Source organism: Oncorhynchus kisutch, linkage group LG20, assembly GCF_002021735.2.
Source record: "Oncorhynchus kisutch isolate 150728-3 linkage group LG20, Okis_V2, whole genome shotgun sequence".
NCBI lineage: Eukaryota > Metazoa > Chordata > Actinopteri > Salmoniformes > Salmonidae > Oncorhynchus > Oncorhynchus kisutch.
The window spans coordinates 7,171,068-7,196,592 of NC_034193.2; the positions used below are offsets into that span (position 1 = coordinate 7,171,068).

At 46.7% G+C, this 25,525-nt stretch overlaps 1 protein-coding gene across 1 annotated transcript in view; it reads left to right on the forward strand.

The window, feature by feature from the left end:
• The window catches only part of mcu (mitochondrial calcium uniporter), a 130,520-nt gene that overhangs the window by 50,200 nt on the left and 54,795 nt on the right, over window positions 1-25,525 (forward strand). The window contains exon 2 of the mRNA XM_031799880.1: window positions 22,791-22,889. Within this exon, the coding sequence (XP_031655740.1) occupies window positions 22,791-22,889 (99 nt within the window). The remainder of the gene's footprint in view (window positions 1-22,790; window positions 22,890-25,525) is intronic.

The following is a 25,525-nucleotide window of genomic DNA, read 5'->3' on the forward strand; positions in this document are numbered from 1 at the left end:
AGACGTGTTAACCCTCGCAAGGCTGCAGGCCCAGACGGCATCCCCAGCCGCGCCCTCAGAGCATGCGCAGACCAGCTGGCCGGTGTGTTTACGGACATATTCAATCAATCCCTATACCAGTCTGCCGTTCCCACATGCTTCAAGAGGGCCACCATTGTTCCTGTTCCCAAGAAAGCTAAGGTAACTGAGCTAAACGACTACCGCCCAGTAGCACTCACATCCGTCATCATGAAGTGCTTTGAGAGACTAGTCAAGGACCATATCACCTCCACCCTACCTGACACCCTTGACCCACTCCAATTTGCTTACCGCCCAAATAGGTCCACAGACGATGCAATCTCAACCACACTGCACACTGCCCTAACCCATCTGGACAAGAGGAATACCTATGTGAGAATGCTGTTCATCGACTACAGCTCGGCATTCAACACCATAGTACCCTCCAAGCTCGTCATCAAGCTCGAGACCCTGGGTCTCGACCCCGCCCTGTGCAACTGGGTACTGGACTTCCTGACGGGCCGCCCCCAGGTGGTGAGGGTAGGCAACAACATCTCCTCCCCGCTGATCCTCAACACTGGGGCCCCACAAGGGTGCGTTCTGAGCCCTCTCCTGTACTCCCTGTTCACCCACGACTGCGTGGCCACGCACGCCTCCAACTCAATCATCAAGTTTGCGGACGACACAACAGTGGTAGGCTTGATTACCAATAACGACGAGACGGCCTACAGGGAGGAGGTGAGGGCCCTCGGAGTGTGGTGTCAGGAAAATAACCTCACACTCAACGTCAACAAAACTAAGGAGATGATTGTGGACTTCAGGAAACAGCAGAGGGAACACCCCCCCATCCACATCGATGGAACAGTAGTGGAGAGGGTAGCAAGTTTTAAGTTCCTCGGCATACACATCACAGACAAACTGAATTGGTCCACTCACACAGACAGCATCGTGAAGAAGGCGCAGCAGCGCCTCTTCAACCTCAGGAGGCTGAAGAAATTCGACTTGTCACCAAAAGCACTCACAAACTTCTACAGATGCACAATCGAGAGCATCCTGGCGGGCTGTATCACCGCCTGGTATGGCAACTGCACCGCCCTCAACCGTAAGGCTCTCCAGAGGGTAGTGAGGTCTGCACAACGCAGTCCTCTGTCTCCCCGTCTAGTCCTCTGTCTCCCCGTCTAGTCCTCTGTCTCCCCGTCTAGTCCTCGGTCTCCCCGTCTAGTCCTCTCTCTCCCAGTCTAGTCCTCTGTCTCCCCGTCTAGGCCTCTGCCTCCCCGTCTAGTCTGCTGCCTCCCCGTCTAGTCCTCTGTCTCCCCGTCTAGTCCTCTGTCTCCATCTCCCTCCCTCCCTGCTCCATCTCCTAGTCCTAGTCCTCTAGACCTCTGCCTCCCCGTCTAGTCCTCTGCCTCCCCGTCTAGTCCTCTGCCTCCCCGTCTAGTCCTCTGCCTCCCCGTCTAGTCCTCTCTCTCCCCGTCTAGTCCTCTGTCTCTCCGTCTAGTCCTCTGTCTCTCCGTCTAGTCCTCTGTCTCTCCGTCTAGTCCTCTGTCTCCCCGTCTAGTCCTCTGTCTCCCCGTCTAGTCCTCTGTCTCCCCGTCTCGCTCGCTGTCTCCCCGTCTCCCCGTCTAGTCCTCTGTCTCCCCGTCTCACTCACTGTCTCCCCATCTAGTCCTCTCTCTCCCCGTCTAGTCCTCTGTCTCCATCTCCCTCCCTCCCTGCTCCATCTCCCTCCCTCCCTGCTCCATCTCCCTCCCTCCCTGCTCCATCTCCCTCCCTCCCTGCTCCATCTCCCTCCCTCCCTGCTCCATCTCCCTCCCTCCCTGCTCCATCTCCCTCTCTCCCTGCTCCATCTCCCTCTCTCCCTGCTCCATCTCCTAGTCCTCTAGTCCTCTGCCTCCCTGTCTAGTCCTCTGCCTCCCCGTCTAGTCCTCTGCCTCCCCGTCTAGTCCTCTGCCTCCCTGTCTAGTCCTCTGCCTCCCTGTCTAGTCCTCTGCCTCCCTGTCTAGTCCTCTGCCTCCCTGTCTAGTCCTCTGCCTCCCCGTCTAGTCCTCTGCCTCCCCGTCTAGTCCTCTGCCTCCCCGTCTAGTCCTCTGCCCCTCTGCCTCCCCGTCTAGTCCTCTGCCTCCCCGTCTAGTCCTCTGCCTCCCTGTCTAGTCCTCTGCCTCCCTGTCTAGTCCTCTGCCTCCCCGTCTAGTCCTCTGCCTCCCCGTCTAGTCCTCTGCCTCCCCGTCTAGTCCTCTGCCTCCCCGTCTAGTCCTCTGCCTCCCCGTCTAGTCCTCTGCCTCCCCGTCTAGTCCTCTGCCTCCCCGTCTAGTCCTCTCTCTCCCCGTCTAGTGCTCTCTCTCCCCGTCTAGTGCTCTCTCTCCCCGTCTCGCTCGCTGTCTCCCCGTCTAGTCCTCTGCCTCCCCGTCTAGTCCTCTGCCTCCCCGTCTAGTCCTCTGCCTCCCCGTCTAGTCCTCTGCCTCCCCGTCTAGTCCTCTGCCTCCCCGTCTAGTCCTCTGCCTCCCCGTCTAGTCCTCTGCCTCCCCGTCTAGTCCTCTGTTTTCTCCAGTCTCCTTTTTTCTCAGCGTTCAGCCATATCCAGTCTGCTAGCAGCTCTCCCACAGAGAAAGAGCGAGACGCCCTCCTCCTCCTCCTCCTAGTGCTGCAGGAGATGGCCTGTACCCCTCCTCCTAGTGCTGCAGGAGATGGCCTGTACCCCTCCTCCTAGTGCTGCAGGAGATGGCCTGTACCCCTCCTCCTAGTGCTGCAGGAGATGGCCTGTACCCCTCCTCCTAGTGCTGCAGGAGATGGCCTGTACCCCTCCTCCTAGTGCTGCAGGAGATGGCCTGTACCCCTCCTCCTCCTCCTAGTGCTGCAGGAGATGGCCTGTACCCCTCCTCCTCCTCCTAGTGCTGCAGGAGATGGCCTGTACCCCTCCTCCTCCTCCTAGTGCTGCAGGAGATGGCATGTACCCCTCCTCCTCCTCCTAGTGCTGCAGGAGATGGCCTGTACCCCTCCTCCTCCTAGTGCTGCAGGAGATGGCCTGTACCCCTCCTCCCCTTCCAGACTCATACACCCCCTATTCTGCTCTGACGTGTGTGTGTGTGTGTGTGTGTGTGTGTGTGTGTGTGTGTGTGTGTGTGTGTGTCCTCAGTTATTAACAGTGAGTTGGCAGGTAGCTCTGCAATGGTTCACCCTGTGTGAGGACACTGTGTGTGTCACGGTGGTTCCCTGTGTGAGGACACTGTGTGTGTCACAGTGGTTCCCTGTGTGAGGACTGTGTGTGTGTGTGTCACGGTGGTTCCCTGGCTTACTGCAGATCTGCTCCACAGTGTTCTCTAGGGAGGTCATTAGGGCCGAGGAAAACAAGATGGGGGAAATCTTTCACTGTGTGAGTGTAGTGTGTGTGTGTGTGTGGTATCCAAGATTGCTTGCCTCCTCTTAAATTCTGTCATCTGAGTTGAGCTGCTCAGCATATCATAGGGGCTTATGCAGCTATGTGTTCAGTTCCAGTATAGTTACATTCAGGGAACCCCCACAGCCCAGAAACCTCCCCCCAAGAATCCTTCACCGTTCATCGGGCAGGACGGTCACCCAACCCCCTCTGCCCTGGATCTGCAGTCACTGGATAACAGCCCTGTTTAATGTGGTGGAAATGTAATTGAACTCTCTCTCATCTCTCTCTCTCTCTTTCTAAAAATGTATATTTTAGTTTTTTCCTCTGAGATTGGGCGAGGGAGTGGAATGAGGCGAGGGAGGGCGTGGGATGGGGCGAAGAGAGGGATGGAGAAATATGGAGCAAAAGGAGGGAGCTTGGATGATGGAGCAGGGAGAGAGGGAGATGGAGCAGGGAGAGAGGGAGATGGAGCAGGGAGAGAGGGAGATGGAGCAGGGAGAGAGGGAGATGGAGCAGGGAGAGAGGGAGATGGAGCAGGGAGAGAGGGAGATGGAGCAGGGAGAGAGGGAGATGGAGCAGGGAGAGAGGGAGATGGAGCAGGGGGAGAGGGAGATGGAGCAGGGAGAGGGGGAGAGGGGGAGGGGGAGATGGAGCAGGGAGAGAGGGGGAGATGGAGCAGGGAGGGAGATGGAGCAGGGAGAGAGGGGGATGGAGCAGGGAGAGAGGGGGATGGAGCAGGGAGGGAGGGGGATGGAGCAGGGAGGGAGGGAGATGGAGCAGGGAGGGAGGGGGATGGAGCAGGGAGGGAGGGAGATGGAGCAGGGCAGGGAGGGAGATGGAGGAGGGAGGGAGGGAGATGGAGGAGGGAGGGAGATGGAGGAGGGAGGGAGATGGAGCAGAGGAGGGAGGGATGGAGATGGAGCAGAGGGAGATGGAGCAGAGGGAGATGGAGCAGAGGGAGATGGAGCAGAGGAGGGAGGGAGGGAGATGGAGCAGAGGAGGGAGATGGAGCAGAGGAGGGAGGGAGGGAGATGGAGCAGAGGAGGGAGGGAGGGAGATGGAGCAGAGGAGGGAGGGATGGAGATGGAGCAGAGGAGGGAGGGAGGGAGATGGAGCAGAGGAGGGAGGGAGGGAGATGGAGCAGAGGAGGGAGGGAGGGAGATGGAGCAGAGGAGGGAGGGAGGGAGATGGAGCAGAGGAGGGAGGGAGGGAGATGGAGCAGAGGAGGGAGGGAGGGAGATGGAGCAGAGGAGGGAGGGAGGGAGATGGAGCAGAGGAGGGAGGGAGGGAGATGGAGCAAGGGAGGGAGGGAGATGGAGCAGAGGAGGGAGGGAGGGAGATGGAGCAGAGGAGGGAGGGAGGGAGATGGAGCAGAGGAGGGAGGGAGGGAGATGGAGCAGAGGAGGGAGGGAGGGAGATGGAGCAGAGGAGGGAGATATGGAGAAGAGGGAGGGATGGAGGGACGGAGGGACGGAGATGGAGCAGAGGAGGGAGGGAGGGAGATGGAGCAGAGGAGGGAGGGAGGGAGATGGAGCAGAGGAGGGAGGGATGGAGATGGATGGAGGGAGGGAGGGAGACGGAGCAGAGAAGGGAGGGAGGGAGATGTTACGTGATGACAGGTCAGTTATTATCTCATGTAGTTAATATGTTACGTGATGACAGGTCAGTATTATTATCTCATGTAGTTAATATGTTAAGTGATGACAGGTCAGTATTATTATCTCATGTAGTTAATATGTTACGTGATGACAGGTCAGTTATTATCTCATGTAGTTAATGTTACGTGATGACGGGTCAGTATTATTATCTCATGTAGTTAATATGTTACGTGATGACAGGTCAGTTATTATCTCATGTAGTTAATATGTTACGTGATGACAGGTCAGTATTATTATCTCATGTAGTTAATATGTTACGTGACAGAACTATGTTGTTCTTTTAGCTGATATTGTGAAAAGTGCAGATACTCAAGCAGCAGAACAGTTGAGGCGCCGTTCCTCAGTTCTGGTCCTGTCTATCGTCCAGCGCTCTGCTTTATAACATGCCGTTGAGATCTTACACGAAAGCCTATAATGTTCTGTCCTCTTCTCTGCTGACCTCAGTGTAGCTGTAACGAGCTAACAACATGCTGGTCCTGCTTGCTGGGGAATGTGTCGACTGAGCCACAGCGGAGGAGCAGTTGGCAGCGGGGCCCCCAGGCTCACATTTCAGTAGGGTCTGAAATGGCCCTGGTCCTACGTGTGTCTAGGATGGGATCATATAGCGTGTTACGTGTGTTTTTGGATCAAATGGCACTGAGTTGACAATGTCAAGCGGAGCTGCTTGTGAACATTGTAAAAAGATCGGAATGAGTGGCAACATGAATGCTGAACCAGGGCCCATTACCATGCCATGTGATACACAGGCATTGAATTATACAGTGAATCTTAGGGATACCAGAAGTCTCTTTGGGGTGTCTGATGTCAATATCTTTATGGGGGTTGGACTGTCCAGCCCCCACTAACTGACTAACCTAATTAATGCTCAATTAATGCCTCTAGGGCCTATTTATTGCCTTACCTCCCTACTCTTCTACATTTTGTACGTTTTGTTTGTGTAAAACTGTACGTTTTGTTTGTGTAAATCTGTGTTGTTTTTGTCGCACAGCTTTGCTTTATCTTGGCCAGGTGGCAGTTGTAAATGAGAACTTGATCTCAACTGGCCTACCTGGTTAAATAAAGGTGTTCTCAACTAGCCTACCTGGTTAAATAAAGGTGTTCTCAACTAGCCTACCTGGTTAAATAAAGGTGTTCTCAACTAGCCTACCTGGTTAAATACAGGTGTTCTCAACTAGCCTACCTGGTTTAATAAAGGTGAAATAAAATAATAAATACATTTAAAACCTCCCTGTCATTCAAACCCTGGGGATACTGGGAGATGCGTTTACTAGCGTGAGCACATGGCGTCATAAGTGCGGCAGGGTTGCCTAGTGGTTAGAGCGTTGGACTAGTAACCGAAAGGTTGCAAGTTCGAATCCCCGAGCTGACAAGGTACAAATCTGTCGTTCTGCCCCTGAACAAGGCAGTTAACCCACTGTTCCTAGGCTGTCATTGAAAATAAGAATTTGTTCTTAACTGACTTGCCTAGTTAAATAAAGATAAAATAAATAAATAAATAAAAATAAATAAAAAAAGTCATTAATAACCATTCGACACGAGAAAGCTGGCCAAGAGGACGGTACCCATAGCTGAAACATGTGTTGTATACGGTCAGACCGAGATTAGTTTACTAGCATTAGCACGTCACAGCGTATGTCAATCAATAAGTCAATACGATGCTAGCTGTTGCTAATTTATAAACTAGTTTTTACTAGCATTAGCACGTCACAGCGTATGTCAATCAGTAAGTCAATACGATGCTAGCTGTTGCTAATTTATAAACTAGCTTTTACTAGCATTAGCACGTCACAGCGTATGTCAATCAGTAAGTCAATACGATGCTAGCTGTTGCTAATTTATAAACTAGCTTTTACTAGCATTAGCACATCGGCCATAAGTCAACTGGTAGGCCTTAACCTGAGAAGTTTGGCTGGGATGACAAAGATGCATAGCCCTGCAACGTGCAATATGGTCAGACAGTGATTAGTTTACTGGCGTTTAACTGTGTTAGCATATTAGTGTGTTGCACCATAAGTCAATCAGTAAATCGATAGGATGCTAGCCGTTGCAAAATGTGTCACATGACAGCAAAACATTTCTCACCATCACAGTTATATATACGTCCCACTTAAGACACTCCTCCTCCTCTCCAACCCTTACATCTTAAGGTTCTTCCAGGAAAAGGGTAACGGGATACCAAACCCTTATTACTCCCTTAAGGGGATCGAACCTCACCTCCTGACCTCAACCCCTCCTTCACCTAATCCACAGATGTCCATCTGTCTCCCCTGTATCAACACGGTGCTCTCCTCCCGTCCACCCAACACATTCCAACGCCATCTGGCTTTCTACAGAGAACCATTCACTTCTGACATAAAACCCAGTCGTCTCTTTCACTCCTCTGCTTCTTCTCTATCATTTATTTAATATCTCAAATGTTCAAAATGTTTCGAATTCAACAAACATGTTGGAACATGTACTTAGTCATCTCCAGTTATGTCTGCAGCGAGAGAACACTGTTCATCTGACAGTGTGCTGCCAAAGGTTTCTGCTGTCTTGCCTTCTCAGATCCTTCACAAGAGTTTAGGGGGTCGGGAAAAGATTAATGTCTAGGGGTCTGTAGCAACGGTTCATGTATTTTAGTGACGTGGACACCGAGGAACGTGAAGCTCTCGACCCGCTCCACTACAGCCCCGTCCATGTGAATGGGGTCGTCGGATTGGAGGACTAATACTCTTCAGTCACTCATATCCAGCCTGTTCCTCTAGTCTTGCACCTTGGTTGGACTGCCTCCAAGGGATATGTTCCTAGCCCCTGTGCTTCTGCCTCTGCATTGCTTGCTCTTTGGGGTTTTAGCCTTGGTATACTTGAATGTAAAGCACTTTCCAGCCTGTTCCTCTAGTCTTGCACCTTGGTTGGACTGCCTCCAAGGGATATGTTCCTAGCCCCTGTGCTTCTGCCTCTGCATTGCTTGCTCTTTGGGGTTTTATACTTGAATGTAAAGCACTTTGACATATGCTCAATATAATAATAACTTTTTAGGCATGTTTTCACCCTGAAATATGCTAAATTGTGGCTTAATCTGAAATTAGTCCTTTATCGCCATCGTTTGGATATTAGAGGAACACCATCACGTAAAAAGAACTCACCTCTAATATGACTCTACCTGGCATGTTGATCACAATATATCGATAGACCAGGCCTTTGATGTACAATAGGTTTAGTTATAGTAATAGCTACAGTATACTGTCTTTCTCTTTCGGTCTAGTTGATAAAGAGCAGAAGCAGGTGTCTATCCTTGAGGGATTGGGAGCCCTCTTCAGAGGAGTCATCTAATGCCTTCTTCAGTGTTTAGGGAGGTAGCTAGATGTGGTTTCTGGGTTGTTGTTGTGCAAATCTACCAGAAGCAGCTGGGCCCTGGCGGTCCACTGGGATATGCTATTCAACAGAAATAGCGTGGACCGTCCCTCGATGCAAGGCCACTGTCCTAGCGCTGATGGTTTATGAAACCAACAAATGACACTCGGCTGGACGAAATGGACAAAATATCATATCGCAATATTTTTCAAATTTTTTATCCTATGACTGTATTTGGTGTTTTTTTTTGTCTAAATATGCTTAAGTTCTAACTATTGAGTAGTTCAGGACCCTAAGGTGACAACATTATAATGGGTCTCCATTCTGATTTGTTTTCTACCGTTCAAACTAACTCCATCTCAAAATGTTTTTCAGTGTTGAAATACATTTCTGCACTTTTGTTATAATTTCCACAGTGTGCCACGCAGGGCTGCATGATAGATATCGGCAAACATTCTAGACCTAGTTTATTGGGGCGGCAGGGTAGCCTAGTGTTTAGAGCGTTGGACTAGTAACCGGAAGGTTGCAAGTTCAAACCCCCGAGCTGACAATGTACAAATCTGTCGTTCTGCCCCTGAACAGGCAGTTAAACCCACTGTTCCTAGACCGTCATTGAAAATAAGAATTTGTTCTTAACTGACTTGCCTAGTTAAATAAAGGTAAAAAAAAAAAAATGGATGAACTGTTGGAAACATGGAAATATAATGATTATTGTAATTCAAAAGTTTTACTATAATGCATTGTTGCTTGACATCACAACAAATGAATACCCCAGGGAGGTATTATTGTGACAGGGTAGGAGCCAAATTGTTGGTCAGTGTTTCCCAAGGGACCCTATATGATGTTACATTACATGCTTTCTCATGTCGCTAGCTAGCTCTCTAGCTAATATTCATACTGATTTAGAAGGTACTGGTTGCACAAACAACATGCTGATCTGGGCCTATACCAACACTGGTATCAGGCAGTATTAGCTAGCTACGTTTACTATGACTCTGATTACATTCAACTGCTGTGGCTAGCTAGCAAACTAGCGATTAGCATTAACTGCTAACACAATTACTTTTATAGTAAGACAACTACACTAACTAATAGTGTAATTGTAACATCTTGTGTGCTCTGTCCATGCAAAATGCAGAGGGACGGCAACTGAAGTGTTCATGACTCAGTGGTCAAGCAACAACATGCTCTCCTTGAGTGACCGGGCATGCAGGAGGACAGGGAGAGCGACAACATGCTCTCCTTGAGTGACTGGGCATGCAAGAGGACAGGGAGAGCGACAACATGCTCTCCTTGAGTGACTGGGCATGCAGGAGGACAGGGAGAGCGACAACTTGCTCTCCTTGAGTGACCGGGCATGCAGGAGGACAGGGAAGAGCGACAACTTGCTCTCTTTGAGTGACTGGGCATGCAGGAGGACAGGGAAGAGCGACAACTTGCTCTCTTTGAGTGACTGGGCATGCAGGAGGACAGGGGAGAGCGACAACTTGCTCTCTTTGAGTGACTGGGCATGCAGGAGGACAGGGGAGAGCAACAACATGCTCTCCTTGAGTGACTGGGCATGCAGGAGGACAGGGAAGAGCGACAACTTGCAAGCAGCTAAATGAGTACTATAAAAACGGACATTGCGTATGACGTTTAACAAACTTAACATTGAAATACTGAAATCCGGTATACTGCCCTGTCCTACTCCTAGGTTAGTATAGTTTCTCTTTTGATAGTCGATACTCTTGACAAAGTCTCTAGGGCCAAGGTTACATGTGGTTACACATGGCCAATGCCATGTCCTCCAATGGGCCACTATTCTAGCGATGATAGTTTATGAAATCACAGGGACACAACCCCTGTCATCTCAGGTTAGAATAGTTTCTCTCTTGATACTTGATAAGTACTGTTGGTTTATGAAACTCCAATGTGACATTGACTCTCACGGAGAACAGAATACCAATAGGCCTTGTTGTTAAACAAAGTGAGCAACTCTGCATTCAAAACTCACTTTTATTAAAGAGCGTGAGTCCGTAACAGCAGCTGTTCAGTCCAGAGACCTTCCACATTCTGCATGCTAAACAGTGACTTTGTGTCTCTCTCTCTCTCTCTGTCTCTCTCTCTCTCTCTGTCTCTCTCTCTGTCTCTCTCTTTCTCTCTGTCTCTCTCTCTCTCTCTCTCTCTCTCTCTCTCTCTCTCTCTCTCTCTCTCTCTCTCTCTCTCTCTCTCTCTCGATACTCAGATTGTAACTGCATAAAAAGGGCTATGTCATTGCTGCTGCCGTTTGATAAGGAAGACTCAAACTAACTGCCAATACTCCCTCACTGTCTCCCCTCTCCTTGCTAGTTTTAATTATGAGTCAAACAGTCCATAGAGAACTAGTCTAATCGGCGAAATCTCTTCTGGAGTTCCCATTACATTTCTTGTCTCATATTGTCTCTAGTGAGTTAATATTGCTGCAAGAATACATTCTTGTTGATTTGAGACCTTATATGGTCTCAGTTATAACTCATTGGTCACAGACGTCAATTCAATGTCATTCCACATTACGTCAGATTTAATCTCCGGCCTTCTCTCACACCGGGATTTACGGTATTACCGGCGCAGAATGTGTCGCCAGAAACGCTAATAGACGTCCAGTGCCCTATTTATCAAAATGCTAACAAAATTAGCACAAATAATAGCGATTTTCCGTGGAGGCTGCTAGCTAAATAGGCTAACAAGCGAAAAAACGAAAATAAACTAATTGCAATGACAGGCAGTCCAGCTCATGTCATTTTTGGTGAGTTTACATGTGAACGTGAACGAGAGAAGAGAAGAAGGAAGAGAAGAAGAAGAAAGTAGAAGAAGAGAAGAGGAAAGTTTTAATGCATGTTTGTCTGAAGGAAGAACAGAACTGGCTCTGGAGCAGCATGTCTACCCGCTGTATCTGTGTGGAGTCTGAAGGAAGAACAGAACTGGCTCTGGAGCAGCATGTCTACCCGCTGTATCTGTGTGGAGTCTGGAGGAAGAACAGAACTGGCTCTGGAGCAGCATGTGTACCCGCTGTATCTGTGTGGAGTCTGGAGGAAGAACAGAACTGGCTCTGGAGCAGCATGTCTACCCGCTGTATCTGTGTGGAGTCTGGAGGAAGAACAGAACTGGCTCTGGAGCAGCATGTGTACCCGCTGTATCTGTGTGGAGTCTGGAGGAAGAACAGAACTGGCTCTGGAGCAGCATGTGTACCCGCTGTATCTGTGTGGAGTCTGGAGGAAGAACAGAACTGGCTCTGGAGCAGCATGTGTACCCGCTGTATCTGTGTGGAGTCTGGAGGAAGAACAGAACTGTCTCTGGAGCAGCATGTCTACCTGCTGTATCTGTGTGGAGTCGCTAGGGCAACGGGCCTGCTCTGCTCAGAGAAGATAGGGGCAGAGTAGACGGCCCAGAACTGAGAGGAGATAAAAGCCATGGAAATCAAGATAGTAGTGGCAGCTGTATAGAACTCATCCAAAGGGCTTTGACTTCTGAAACACAGCAGAAAGACCAACACAATGAGATGCCCCGTGACCTTTACTCATTCAGCCACTTATTTAGATAACTACCAAGTTAAATGTAAGGGTCAGGTTGAAACACAGGATTGTGTGTTTTTCCACACAGGAAAAAAAAATACTCATAAGAAATATATTTCTACATTTTGTAAACACAGATCTAAAATGGGTCTTATTGTAGTTTCTGCTCAGCAGCTAACTCATTTTGCACTCTGCTGTCTGCTGATAGAAAGTCTCATCAGACTACTGATGTGGAGCTACTGTTCTCCATCATTCTATCAGCAGACAGACTGATGTGGAGCTACTGTTCTCCATCATTCTATCAGCAGACAGCTCTGACTGATGTGGAGCTACTGTTCTCCATCATTCTATCAGCAGACAGCTCTCTGATGTGGAGCTACTGTTCTCCATCATTCTATCAGCAGACAGACTGATGTGGAGCTACTGTTCTCCATCATTCTATCAGCAGACAGCTCTGACTGATGTGGAGCTACTGTTCTCCATCATTCTATCAGCAGACAGCTCTCTGATGTGGAGCTACTGTTCTCCATCATTCTATCAGCAGACAGCTCTGACTGATGTGGAGCTACTGTTCTCCATCATTCTATCAGCAGACAGCACTCTTATGTGGAGCTACTGTTCTCCATCATTCTATCAGCAGACAGCTCTCTGACTGATGTGGAGCTACTGTTCTCCATCATTCTATCAGCAGACAGCTCTCTGACTGATGTGGAGCTACTGTTCTCCATCATTCTATCAGCAGACAGCTCTCTGACTGATGTGGAGCTACTGTTCTCAATCATTCTATCAGCAGACAGCACTCTTATGTGGAGCTACTGTTCTCCATCATTCTATCAGCAGACAGCACTCTTATGTGGAGATACTGTTCTCCATCATTCTATCAGCAGACAGCTCTCTGACTGATGTTGAGCTACTGTTCTCCATCATTCTATCAGCAGACAGCTCTCTGACTGATGTGGAGCTACTGTTCTCCATCATTCTATCAGCAGACAGCACTGATGTGGAGCTACTGTTCTCCATCATTCTATCAGCAGACAGCACTGATGTGGAGCTACTGTTCTCCATCATTCTATCAGCAGACAGCACAGATGTGGAGCTACTGTTCTCCATCATTCTATCAGCAGACAGCTCTCTGACTGATGTGGAGCTACTGTTCTCCATCATTCTATCAGCAGACAGCTCTCTGACTGATGTGGAGCTACTGTTCTCCATCATTCTATCAGCAGACAGCTCTCTGACTGATGTGGAGCTACTGTTCTCCATCATTCTATCAGCAGACAGACTGATGTGGAGCTACTGTTCTCCATCATTCTATCAGCAGACAGCTCTCTGACTGATGTGGAGCTACTGTTCTCCATCATTCTATCAGCAGACAGCTCTGACTGATGTGGAGCTACTGTTCTCCATCATTCTATCAGCAGACAGCTCTCTGACGTGGAGCTACTGTTCTCCATCATTCTATCAGCAGACAGACTGATGTGGAGCTACTTTCCCTCAGTATAGCCAACCTACTTTTTCCCCTGGCTAAAATACAAGATGAACTTTAAGTAAAACCTTATAAAATGTAGCTTGGTTACAGAAGTATGATGGCCATGCATCGTCTTTTGCAACAAAACAAAAAAATACCTAAATATGTTGCACTAATCTATTTTCTGTGAAGGACAACTATAAACACACTTGATTTTTAATGGTTGACTTTCAATATGAAACCCAACTGGCTCATCTATTCTCTGGGGAACTATGGTCAGCTTCATAATGTAAAATACTGGTGAAATGAGGAACACTGTTTTATCTCCTAAAGTATTATACAATTTGACTGCAGGTATATTATATTTATTTTTAAATAGCTACAAATATAAAGGTTGATTTGGACAACGATACTTTTCGTTATTGACTGTGTTAACCATCCCGTGGCTATTTCCAAATACTCTGGTGTACGGTATATACTAGTATGTATATATATATGTACAGTACGGTATATACGGTATACCGCCCAAGCCTAGTTAAGTGACCATCATTTCTTTCATCATCTCAAAATTCAACCAGTGTTTGGACAGTGGGAAGAGATCCAAACGATAAGAGATCCAAACTATGAAAATCGTCTTCTAGGATCGCATGGAAACTTGTTTCGTTGACATTCGGGGTCTAGTGCTGAACGATTATAACTTTAAAAAAAATATATATATTAACATTACATGCATTATGTATTATGTGGGTTGAATGCTGTAACAACACAGACTAGAACAATAAAGTCCCATGATGGTAGAGACTGTCCATTACTGCTGATCCATTATTAACCTTCATTTATTCACTTTACTTTAATTAAATATTTCAGTTGTTGTTCATTTTAAATGTGTTTTATTTGATGACTTTATTATTTAATTCCAAGTCATCATCTCAGAAGAGCTGCCGTCTGACAAAATCACTATTTTAGTAGTTCTTCATAGTAAATAAGGCATTATTTTATGACTGCTGAATACCAACTACGACTTAGATCATGTATTTTCAGATAGAGATACTGTAGCTTGTGAAGAAACTGCTCTCTCTCTATATATCTCTCGCTCTCTTTCTCTCTCTCTCTCTCAATATCTCTCTCTCTCTCTCTCTCAATATCTCTCTCTCTCTCTCTCAATATCTCTCTCTCTCTCTCTCAATATCTCTCTCTCTCTCTCAATATCTCTCTCAATATCTCTCTCTCTCAATATCTCTCTCTCTCTCTCAATATCTCTCTCAATATCTCTCTCAATATCTCTCTCAATATCTCTCTCTCTCTCTCTCTCAATATCTCTCTCTCTCTCTCTCTCTCAATATCTCTCTCTCTCAATATCTCTCTCTCTCTCTCTCTCTCTCTCTCTCTCTCTCTCTCAATATCTCTCTCTCTCAATATCTCTCTCTCTCTCTCTCAATATCTCTCTCAATTCAATTCAAGGGCTTTATTGGCATGGGAAACATGTGTTAACATTGCCAAAGCAAGTGAGGTAGACAACATACAAAGTGAATATATAAAGTGAAAAACAACAAAAATGAACAGTAAACATTACACATACAGACGTTTCAAAACAGTAAAGACATTACAAATGTCATATTATATATATATACAGTGTTCTAGCAATGTACAAATGGCTAAAGGACACAAGATAAAATAAATAAGCATAAATATGGGTTGTATTTACAATGGTGTTTGTTCTTCACTGGTTTCCCTTTTCTCGTGGCAACAGGTCACAAATCTTGCTGCTGTGATGGCACACTGTGGAATTTCACCCAGTAGATATGGGAGTTTTTCAAAATTGGATTTGTTTTCGAATTCTTTGTGGATCTGTGTAATCTGAGGGAAATATGTCTCTCTAATATGGTCATACATTGGGCAGGAGGTTAGGAAGTGCAGCTCAGTTTCCACCTCATTTTGTGGGCAGTGAGCACATAGCCTGTCTTCTCTTGAGAGCCAAGTCTGCCTACGGCGGCCTTTCTCAATAGCAAGGCTATGCTCACTGAGTCTGTACATAGTCAAGGCTTTCCTTAATTTTGGGTCAGTCACAGTGGTCAGGTATTCTGCCGCTGTGTACTCTCTGTGTAGGGCCAAATAGCATTCTAGTTTGCTCTGTTTTTTTGTTAATTCTTTCCAATGTGTTAAGTAGTTATCTTTTTGTTTTCTCATGATTTGGTTGGGTCTAATTGTGCTGCTGTCCTGGGGCTCTGTAGTGTGTGTTTGTGAACAGAGCCCCAGGACCAGCTTGATTAGGGGACTCTTCTCCAGGTTCATCTCTCTGTAGGTGATGGCTTTGTTATGGAAGGTTTGTGAATCGCTTCCTTTTAGGTGGTTGTAGAATTTAACAGCTCTTTTCTGGATTTTGATAATTAGTGGGTATCGGCCTAATTCTGCTCTGCATGCATTATTTGGTGTTCTACGTTGTACACGGAGGATATTTTTGCAGAATTCTGCGTGCAGAGTCTCAATTTGGTGTTTGTCCCATTTTGTGAAGTCTTGGTTGGTGAGCGGACCCCAGACCTCACAACCATAAAGGGCAATGGGCTCTATGACTGATTCAAGTATTTTTAGCCAGATCCTAATTGGTATGTTGAAATTTATGTTTCTTTTGATGGCATAGAATGCCCTTCTTGCCTTGTCTCTCAGATCGTTCACAGCTTTGTGGAAGTTACCTGTGGTGCTGATGTTTAGGCCAAGGTATGTATAGTTTTTTGTGTGCTCTAGGGCAACAGTGTCTAGATGGAATTTGTATTTGTGGTCCTGGTGACTGGACCTTTTTTGGAACACCATTATTTTGGTCTTACTGAGATTTACTGTCAGGGCCCAGGTCTGACAGAATCTGTGCATAAGATCTAGGTGCTGCTGTAGGCCCTCCTTGGTTGGTGACAGAAGCACCAGATCATCAGCAAACAGCAGACATTTGACTTCGGATTCTAGCAGGGGGAGGCCGGGTGCTGCAGACTTTTCTAGTGCCCTCGCCAATTCGTTGATATATATGTTGAAGAGGGTGGGGCTTAAGCTGCATCCCTGTCTAACCCCACGACCCTGTGTGAAGAAATGTGTGTGTTTTTTGCCAATTTTAACCGCACACTTGTTGTTTGTGTACATGGATTTTATAATGTCGTATGTTTTACCCCCAACACCACTTTCCATCAGTTTGTATAGCAGACCCTCATGCCAGATTGAGTCGAAGGCTTTTTTGAAATCAACAAAGCATGAGAAGACTTTGCCTTTGTTTTGGTTTGTTTGGTTGTCAATTAGGGTGTGCAGGGTGAATACATGGTCTGTTGTACGGTAATTTGGTAAAAAGCCAATTTGACATTTGCTCAGTACATTGTTTTCATTGAGGAAATGTACGAGTCTGCTGTTAATAATAATGCAGAGGATTTTCCCAAGGTTACTGTTGACACATATTCCACGGTAGTTATTGGGGTCAAATTTGTCTCCACTTTTGTGGATTGGGGTGATCAGTCCATGGTTCCAAATATTGGGGAAGATGCCAGAGCTAAGTATGATGTTAAAGAGTTTTAGTATAGCCAATTGGAATTTGTTGTCTGTATATTTGATCATTTCATTGAGGATACCATCAACACCACAGGCCTTTTGGGTTGGAGGGTTTTTATTTTGTCCTGTAACTCATTCAATGTAATTGGAGAATCCAGTGGGTTCTGGTAGTCTTTAATAGTTGATTCTAAGATCTGTGTTTGATCATGTATATGTTTTTGCTCTTTATTCTTTGTTATAGAGCCAAAAAGATTGGAGAAGTGGTTTACCCATACATCTCCATTTTGGATAGATAATTCTTCGTGTTGTTGTTTGTTTAGTGTTTTCCAATTTTCCCAGAAGTGGTTAGAGTCTATGGATTCTTCAATTGCATTGAGCTGATTTCTGACATGCTGTTCCTTCTTTTTCCGTAGTGTATTTCTGTATTGTTTTAGTGATTCACCATAGTGAATCTCTCTCTCTCTCTCTCTCTCTCAATATCTCTCTCTCTCTCAATATCTCTCTCTCTCTCAATATCTCTCTCTCTCTCAATATCTCTCTCTCTCTCTCTCTCAATATCTCTCTCTCTCTCTCTCAATATCTCTCTCTCTCTCTCTCTCTCAATATCTCTCTCTCTCTCTCTCTCTCAATATCTCTCTCTCTCTCTCTCTCTCAATATCTCTCTCTCTCTCTCTCTCTCTCAATATCTCTCTCTCTCTCTCTCTCTCTCAATATCTCTCTCTCTCTCTCTCTCTCTCTCTCTCAATATCTCTCTCTCTCTCTCTCTCTCAATATCTCTCTCTCTCTCTCTCTCTCAATATCTCTCTCTCTCTCTCTCAATATCTCTCTCTCTCTCTCTCTCTCTCTCTCAATATCTCTCTCTCTCTCTCTCTCTCAATATCTCTCTCTCTCTCTCTCTCTCTCAATATCTCTCTCTCTCTCTCTCTCTCAATATCTCTCTCTCTCTCTCTCTCTCTCAATATCTCTCTCTCTCTTGATTGATCAGAGTGTAAAATCAGGTATAAAAGAAACACAGATTGGCGAAGTAGGTGCGCTAATGGATTGTGGTCATTGTAGTAAATTATCATGTTTTCTGTGCTAAAGTATGTTGAATGTTGGCCTGTTGGAAACTACAACTCACTACTATATCAACAGTTCAGGCTGATCTGATTTATCTCGAGAGAAAATGCATTGCAATGTGCACATTTGAGCTCACAGGAAGAAATAAGAACCTAAGTTGGTCAATTAGTTATTTTAAACTAATTTTGGTTAATGTTCAGCACTTGGGGTCACGTCCTCAAACAAGTTTGTTGTTTTGATCTAGTGTCGGATTTTTATTCATTTATTAAGGAACGTTCCATGACACCACTTTTACCTATGGGAGGAGCTACTCTGATCTTAAAGTGATAGTCCACTTTTACCTATGGGAGGAACTACTCTGATCTTAAAGTGATAGTCCACTTTTACCTATGGGAGGGACTACTCTGATCTTAAAGTGATAGTCCACTTTTACCTATGGGAGGAACTACTCTGATCTTAAAGTGATAGTCCACTTTTACCTATGGGAGGGACTACTCTGATCTTAAAGTGATAGTCCACTTTTTACCTAATGGGAGGGACTACTCTGATCTTAAAGTGATAGTCCACTTTAACCTAATGGGAGGAGCTACTCTGATCTTAAAGTGATAGTCCACTTTTACCTATGGGAGGGACTACTCTGATCTTAAAGTGATAGTCCACTTTTACCTAATGGGAGGGACTACTCTGATCTTAAAGTGATAGTCCACTTTTACCTATGGGAGGGAGGCTCTGTGGTAATGGAGGCTCATATAGTTGTTGAAGAGACAGCCAGGCTCTGTGGTAGTGGAGGCTCATATAGATGTTGAAGAGACTCTGTGGTAGTGGAGGTTCATATAGATGTTGAAGAGACTCTGTGGTAGTGGAGGTTCATATAGATGTTGAAGAGACAGCCAGGCTCTGTGGTAGTGGAGGCTCATATAGATGTTGAAGAGACAGCCAGGCTCTGTGCTAGAGGAGGCTCATATAGATATTGAAGAGACTCTGTGGTAGTGGAGGTTCATATAGATGTTGAAGAGACAGCCAGGCTCTGTGGTAGTGGAGGCTCATATAGATATTGAAGAGACTCTGTGGTAGTGGAGGCTCATATAGATATTGAAGAGACTCTGTGGTAGTGGAGGTTCATATAGATGTTGAAGAGACTCTGTGGTAGTGGAGGCTCATATAGATGAGTGTGTTTTGCTCAGTCAGAAAGGTTAGAGTCGGGGTGTTGTTGGGTGTCCGACAAAGAGCCGCAGGTCTGGGAGCAGTGCAATATTGGAGTATTTGGACAGCAGAGTTGTTCTTGTGGATTTTGACAGCAAGGTAATTTAACCCATTTGAAAGACAGCTCTCCGGACCTCGGTGAAGCCTGAATGTTGCCCCCAGGCAAAATGAGTTTGATACCCCAAGGGGTGGTCAGAGCAGGACCGGAGTGTTCGTTCAGAGGGCTCGGTTTGTCCCTGTTGTGTGTGTGTGTGTGTGTGTGTGTGTGTGTGTGTGTCTAAGTGGAGTCTAATAACTGCCATCAAAGTTGAGTGGCTAAGTGGGGTGGTCAGAAGTGCCCTGTCGTTATGGCGATAGTGGCCTCGGCGACAAACTGTTGTGGCCTCTTGGGCCTGTGCACCACTGTTGACATCTAATCGGAAGAGGAGGAGTGTGTGTGTTTGTGCTGCTTGCATATTTTCACACACTCATGATAAAATAATGATTATGTGAAAGATAATGATAAAATAATTCCACTCTGAAACCTTATAATTGTAATAATTTAAATTGATTAGAATCATAAAATTATAATCTGATGATGTGTGTAGTTTTATTCGGAATTAGGTTAAACAGACTGTCTGAGCAAGGCGTAGTTTAGGATTTGAGCGTGTGTGTGTACCTAGTAAAATACCGAAGAACAATTAAAACTGTGTTTGGACCGACCTGGCTAGGCCTCTGAGGAACTTATGAGGGCATAGGGAGTACTTCTCAAGGTCTCCCTAATCTCTGAGGAATGGACCTGTCGGCTAGGTAGTGATACAAAGTGGTGAGGACTATGGAGAAGGATAAAACTCACCTACTGTTTGTGTGGAAGTATGTTTTTGTATTCTTGACTCTAGAACGTTCTCTGAGTAAACTGTATCTTTGACTATTACACCCATGGTCTTACAGATCTCGGGGATTGGTCAGAGTTATTGATTGATTGTTATTATCATTGGAATTGAAAATTCTTGTGACAACTCCTTCCCCCTTTACGGTGTTAGGTGATATGTTCTCTCCCTCTCCCCCCTCTCTGTCTCCCTCCCACCTCTCTCTTTCCCTCCCACCTCTCTCTCTCCCTCCTTCCCCCTCTCTCTCTCCCTCCTTCCCCCTCTCTCTCTCCCTCCTTCCCCCCCTCTCTCTCCCTCCTTCCCCCCCTCTCTCTCCCTCCTTCCCCCCCTCTCTCTCTCTCTTTCCCCCCTCTCTCTCACCCCTCTCTCTCTTTCCCTCCCACCTGTTTGAGTTGACTGACTGACTGACTGACTGACTGGTAAACTGACTGACTGACTGGTAAACTGACTGACTGGTAAACTGACTGACTGACTGGTAAACTGACTGACTGACTGACTGGTAAACTGACTGGTAAGCTGACTGACTGACTGGTAAGCTGACTGACTGACTGGTAAGCTGACTGACTGACTGGTAAACTGACTGACTGACTGACTGACTGACTGGTAAACTGACTGACTGGTAAACAGACTGACTGACTGACTGAACGGTAAACTGACTGACTGACTGACTGACTGGTAAACTGACTGACTGACTGGTAAACTGACTGACTGGTAAACTGACTGACTGGTAAACTGAATGACTGACTGACTCACTGACTGGTAAACAGACTGACTGACTGACTGGTAAACTGACTGACTGGTAAACTGACTGACTGGTAAACTGACTGACTGGTAAACTGACTGACTGACTGGTAAACTGACTGACTGGTAAACTGAATGACTGACTGACTCACTGACTGGTAAACAGACTGACTGACTGACTGGTAAACTGACTGACTGGTAAACTGACTGACTGGTAAACTGACTGACTGGTAAACTGACTGACTGACTGGTAAACTGAATGACTGACTGACTCACTGACTGGTAAACAGACTGACTGACTGACTCACTGACTGGTACACTGACTGACTGGTACACTGACTGACTGGTAAACTGACTGACTGACTGGTAAACTGACTGACTGATAAACTGACTGACTGGTAAACTGACTGACTGGTAAACTGACTGACTGGTAAACTGACTGACTGGCTGACTGACTGACTGGCTGGTAAACTGACTGACTGACTGGTAAAGAGACTGACTGACTGACTGGTAAAGAGACTGACTGACTGACTGGTAAAGAGACAGACTGACTGACTGGTAAACAGACTGACTGACTGGTAAACAGACTGACTGACTGGTAAACTGACTGACTGACTGACTGGTAAACTGACTGACTGACTGACTGGTAAACAGACTGACTGACTGACTGGTAAACAGACTGACTGACTGACTGACTGGTAAACTGACTGACTGACTGACTATATAGATATATAGATAGATAGATCAGTAGATAGATAGATCAGTAGATAGATAGATCAGTAGATAGATGGATCAGTAGATAGATCAGTAGATAGATCAGTATATAGATGGATCAGTAGATAGATCAGTAGATGGATCAGTATATATATAGATAGATCAGTAGATGGATCAGTATATAGATAGATAGATCAGTAGATGGATCAGTATATAGATAGATAGATCAGTAGATGGATCAGTATATAGATAGATAGATCAGTAGATGGATCAGTATATACATAGATATATCAGTAGATGGATCAGTATATACATAGATAGATCAGTAGATAGATCGATCGGTAGATAGTAAACGTTACTAATCCTGTCCTGGATTGCTGCAGGCTCAGGCGCTCTTTCATCATTGAGTGACAGCTGTGTGTGTGTGTGTGTGTGTTCATCGCCTCGATCCCTTCCCTAGTCCCTGCTCTACAGAGGGTTGCTCTGTTGATACATTTATACACACAACTTTTACCCATGACCTCATAGTTGGTTTTAAAATGGGAAGTGGTTTTAAAACGGGGTTGTCTGCTCATTGAAATGACTGCTTTACAGTAGATACAGCTCTTATAAACTTCAGCTCTTCTCTCGTATGTAGAATAGAACCACCACTTATGTCTGACATCGTGACACACACTTCCTGTGTGGGAATCAGTTTATCATGTAGTTCTCTGAATGTGTCTGTTTTTAATGTTGTGGGTTTAGATATTTGCATCGAATATGTTTATCTTTAGAAGGATGTAAATCTTTTTTGGAGGCATTCTGGTACATAGTCAGTCAGGAACAGAGGAGAAAATATACCTAAAAAAAATATATATATATATTTGCTATTCAAACGGTTATTAAGGTGACCGCGGTCATTTGGCTGGCTAATTACCGTCAACAAAATTCCGTGACCATCACTGCCCTAAGCGCCACCACTAACCTGGGGGGGCAGGAGGTGGGGGGTTGGGAAGCTCTTATGGTTTGGTTTTACTTACTTCGTCCTCTTCATCCCGGGGGTGGGTGGATGTGCACTGTTCTGACGGGTTCTCTCAGTGTTCTGACAGTGTTCTGTCAGTGTTCTGTCAGTGTTCTGTCAGCGTTCTGTCGGGTTCTGTCAGTGTTCTGTCGGGTTCTGTCAGTGTTCTGACGGGTTCTGTCAGTGTTCTGTCAGTGTTCTGACGGGTTCTGACGGTGGGTTCTGTCAGTGTTCTGACGGTGGGTTCGGTCAGTGTTCTGACGGTGGGTTCTGTCACGGTCCTGACTGTTGTTCTCTCCTCTCCCCTCCATCAGGACCAGCCTGTTAGGAGAGCACATGGCCTGCGGTCAGCCTCCCGCTCTGCACTGTTCACCCAGCCTCCCACCAGCCTCTCAACCGCCCTCTCAACCCAGGTTAGTAGTACTGCTGGGTGTGTGTGTGTGTGTGTGTGTTTCGGTGAATAATGGTGTGTGTGTGTCCTGTGCTGTGTCCGCTGTTCAGTGGTATTGTATTGTCTGGGTGTGTTTCTATGGCTGATGGAATGTGTCTCATCTACTGTGTGAAAGAGAGAGAATCTTACTGACTCTCATCTACTTCTGAGTGGATTAGAGTTCGAATGGAGAGGCCTCGCTAGCTGGTATGTCTCTGAGGACATCATCCATCTCTAGGCCTCTTCAGCCTCCATTAGAGTCAGAATGTAGAGGCCTCGCTAGCTGGGATGTCTCTGAGGACATCATCCATCTCTAGGCCTCTTCAGCCTCCATTAGAGTCAGAATGGAGAGGCCTCGCTAGCTGGGATGTCTCTGAGGACATCATCCATCTCTAGGCCTCTTCAGCCTCCAGTAGAGTCAGAATGGAGAGGCCTCGCTAGCTGGGATGTCTCTGAGGACATCATCCATCTCTAGGCCTCTTCAGCCTCCATTAGAGTCAGAATGGAGAGTCCTCGCTAGCTGGGATGTCTCTGAGGACATCATCCATCTCTAGGCCTCTTCAGCCTCCATTAGAGTTAGAATGGAGAGGCTTCGCTAGCTGGGATGTCTCTGAGGACATCATCCACCGCAAACTGCAGATGTTATAGTTCTGCTCCTTTGGAAGTGTGTGTGTGTGTGTGTGTGTGTGATTGGACGGGGCCATAGAGATTACATTCTCATCACTAGGAGTTGATCTGGAACACAGCTACAGTAGGATAACTACAGCAGACTGACTACAGCAGACTGACTACAGCAGATAGAGTGGGGGAACGTGTTGGCTACAGCAGACTGACTACAGCAGACTGACTACAGCAGACTGACTACAGCAGACTGACTACAGCAGACTGACTACAGCAGACTGACTACAGCAGACTGACTACAGCAGACTAACTACAGCAGATAGATGGAATATCCTGGTGTGTGTTGAAGATGTGTTAGTCATATATACTGGATAGATACAGTATACAGCACCTACCTGACTGCTGACTACAGCTTCCTTCTGGACAACAAGACACAATAAAAGATAAGAATACCAACATAAAGTCAATGTCTCAGTAGAATATAATAAACATTTTAGCATCAGTGTAAAACAGGAAGGCACATTTTATAGTCCAATATTTACCTGTGTTTTGGGGAAAGGGGGATAAATTGGGCAGTATTTTACAACCATAAGAGTCTGGTAGCGTCAGTTGTGGGGATGCCGTTCAATAGTAGGAATAAGTTATTTTGTACACAGTCTGTGGGTGGATGTGTCTGTGTGTGGGTGGATGTGTCTGTGTGTGGATGGGTGGATGTGGGTGGGTGGATGTGTCTGTGGGTGGATGTGTGTGTGTGGGGTGGATGTGTCTGTGTGTGGATGGGCGGATGTGGGTTGATGTGTCTGTGGGTGGATGTGTGGGTGGATGGATGTGTCTGTGGGTGGATGGATGTGTCTGTGGGTGGATGTGTGTCTGTGGGTGGGTGGATGTGTCTGTGGGTGGGTGGATGTGTCTGTGGATGTGTCTGTGGGTGGGTGGATGTGTCTGTGGGTGGGTGGATGTGTCTGTGGGTGGGTGGATGTGTCTGTGGGTGGATGGATGTGTCTGTGGGTGGATGGGTGGATGTGTCTGTGGGTGGATGTGTCTGTGTGGGTGGATGGATGTGTGGATGGATGGATGGATGTGGGTGGGTGGATGTGTCTGTGGGTGGGTGTGTGGGTGGATGTGTGGATGGATGGATGGAAGTGGGTGGGTGGATGTGTCTGTGGGTGGATATGTGTCTGTGGGTGGATATGTGTCTGTGGGTGGGTGGATGTGTCTGTGGGTGGGTGGATGTGTGTGTGTGTGGGTGGATGTGTCTGTGTGGGTGGATGTCGATGGGTGGATGTGTCTGTGTGGATGGATGGATGTGTCTGTGGGTGGGTGTGTCTGTGGGTGGATGTGTCTGTGGATGTGTGGGTGGGTGGGTGTGGGCATGTGGGTGTGGGTGGATGTCGATGGGTGGGTGTGGGTGGATGTCGATGGGTGGATGTGTCTGTGGGTGGGTGGATGTGTGGGTGGGTGGGTGGATGTGTCTGTGGGTGGATGTGTCTGTGGGTGTGGGTGGATGTGTCTGTGGGTGGATGTGTCTGTGTGGGTGGATGTGTCTGTGTGGGTGGATGTGTCTGTGTGGGTGGATGTGTCTGTGTGGGTGGAAGTGTCTGTGTGGGTGGAAGTGTGTGGATGTGTCTGTGTGTGTGGATGTGTCGATGGGTGAATGTGTCTGGGTGGGTGAATGTGTCTGTGGGTGGGTGGATGTGTCTGTGTGTGTGGATGTGTCTGTGGATGTGTGGGTGGATGTGTGTGTCTGTGGGCGGATGTGTCTGTGGGTGGATGTGTCTGTGGGTGGATATGTCTGTGGGCGGATGTGTGTCTGTGTGGGTGGATGTGTCTGTGTGGGTGGATGTGTCTGTGTGGGTGGATGTGTCTGTGGATGTGTGTGTGTCTGTGTGGGTGGATGTGTGTGTGTGGGTGGATGTGTCTGTGTGTGGGTGGATGTGTGGGTGTGTGGGTGGATGAGTGAGTGAGTGTGTGTGAGTGCATGTGTTCTAAGATGTGGAG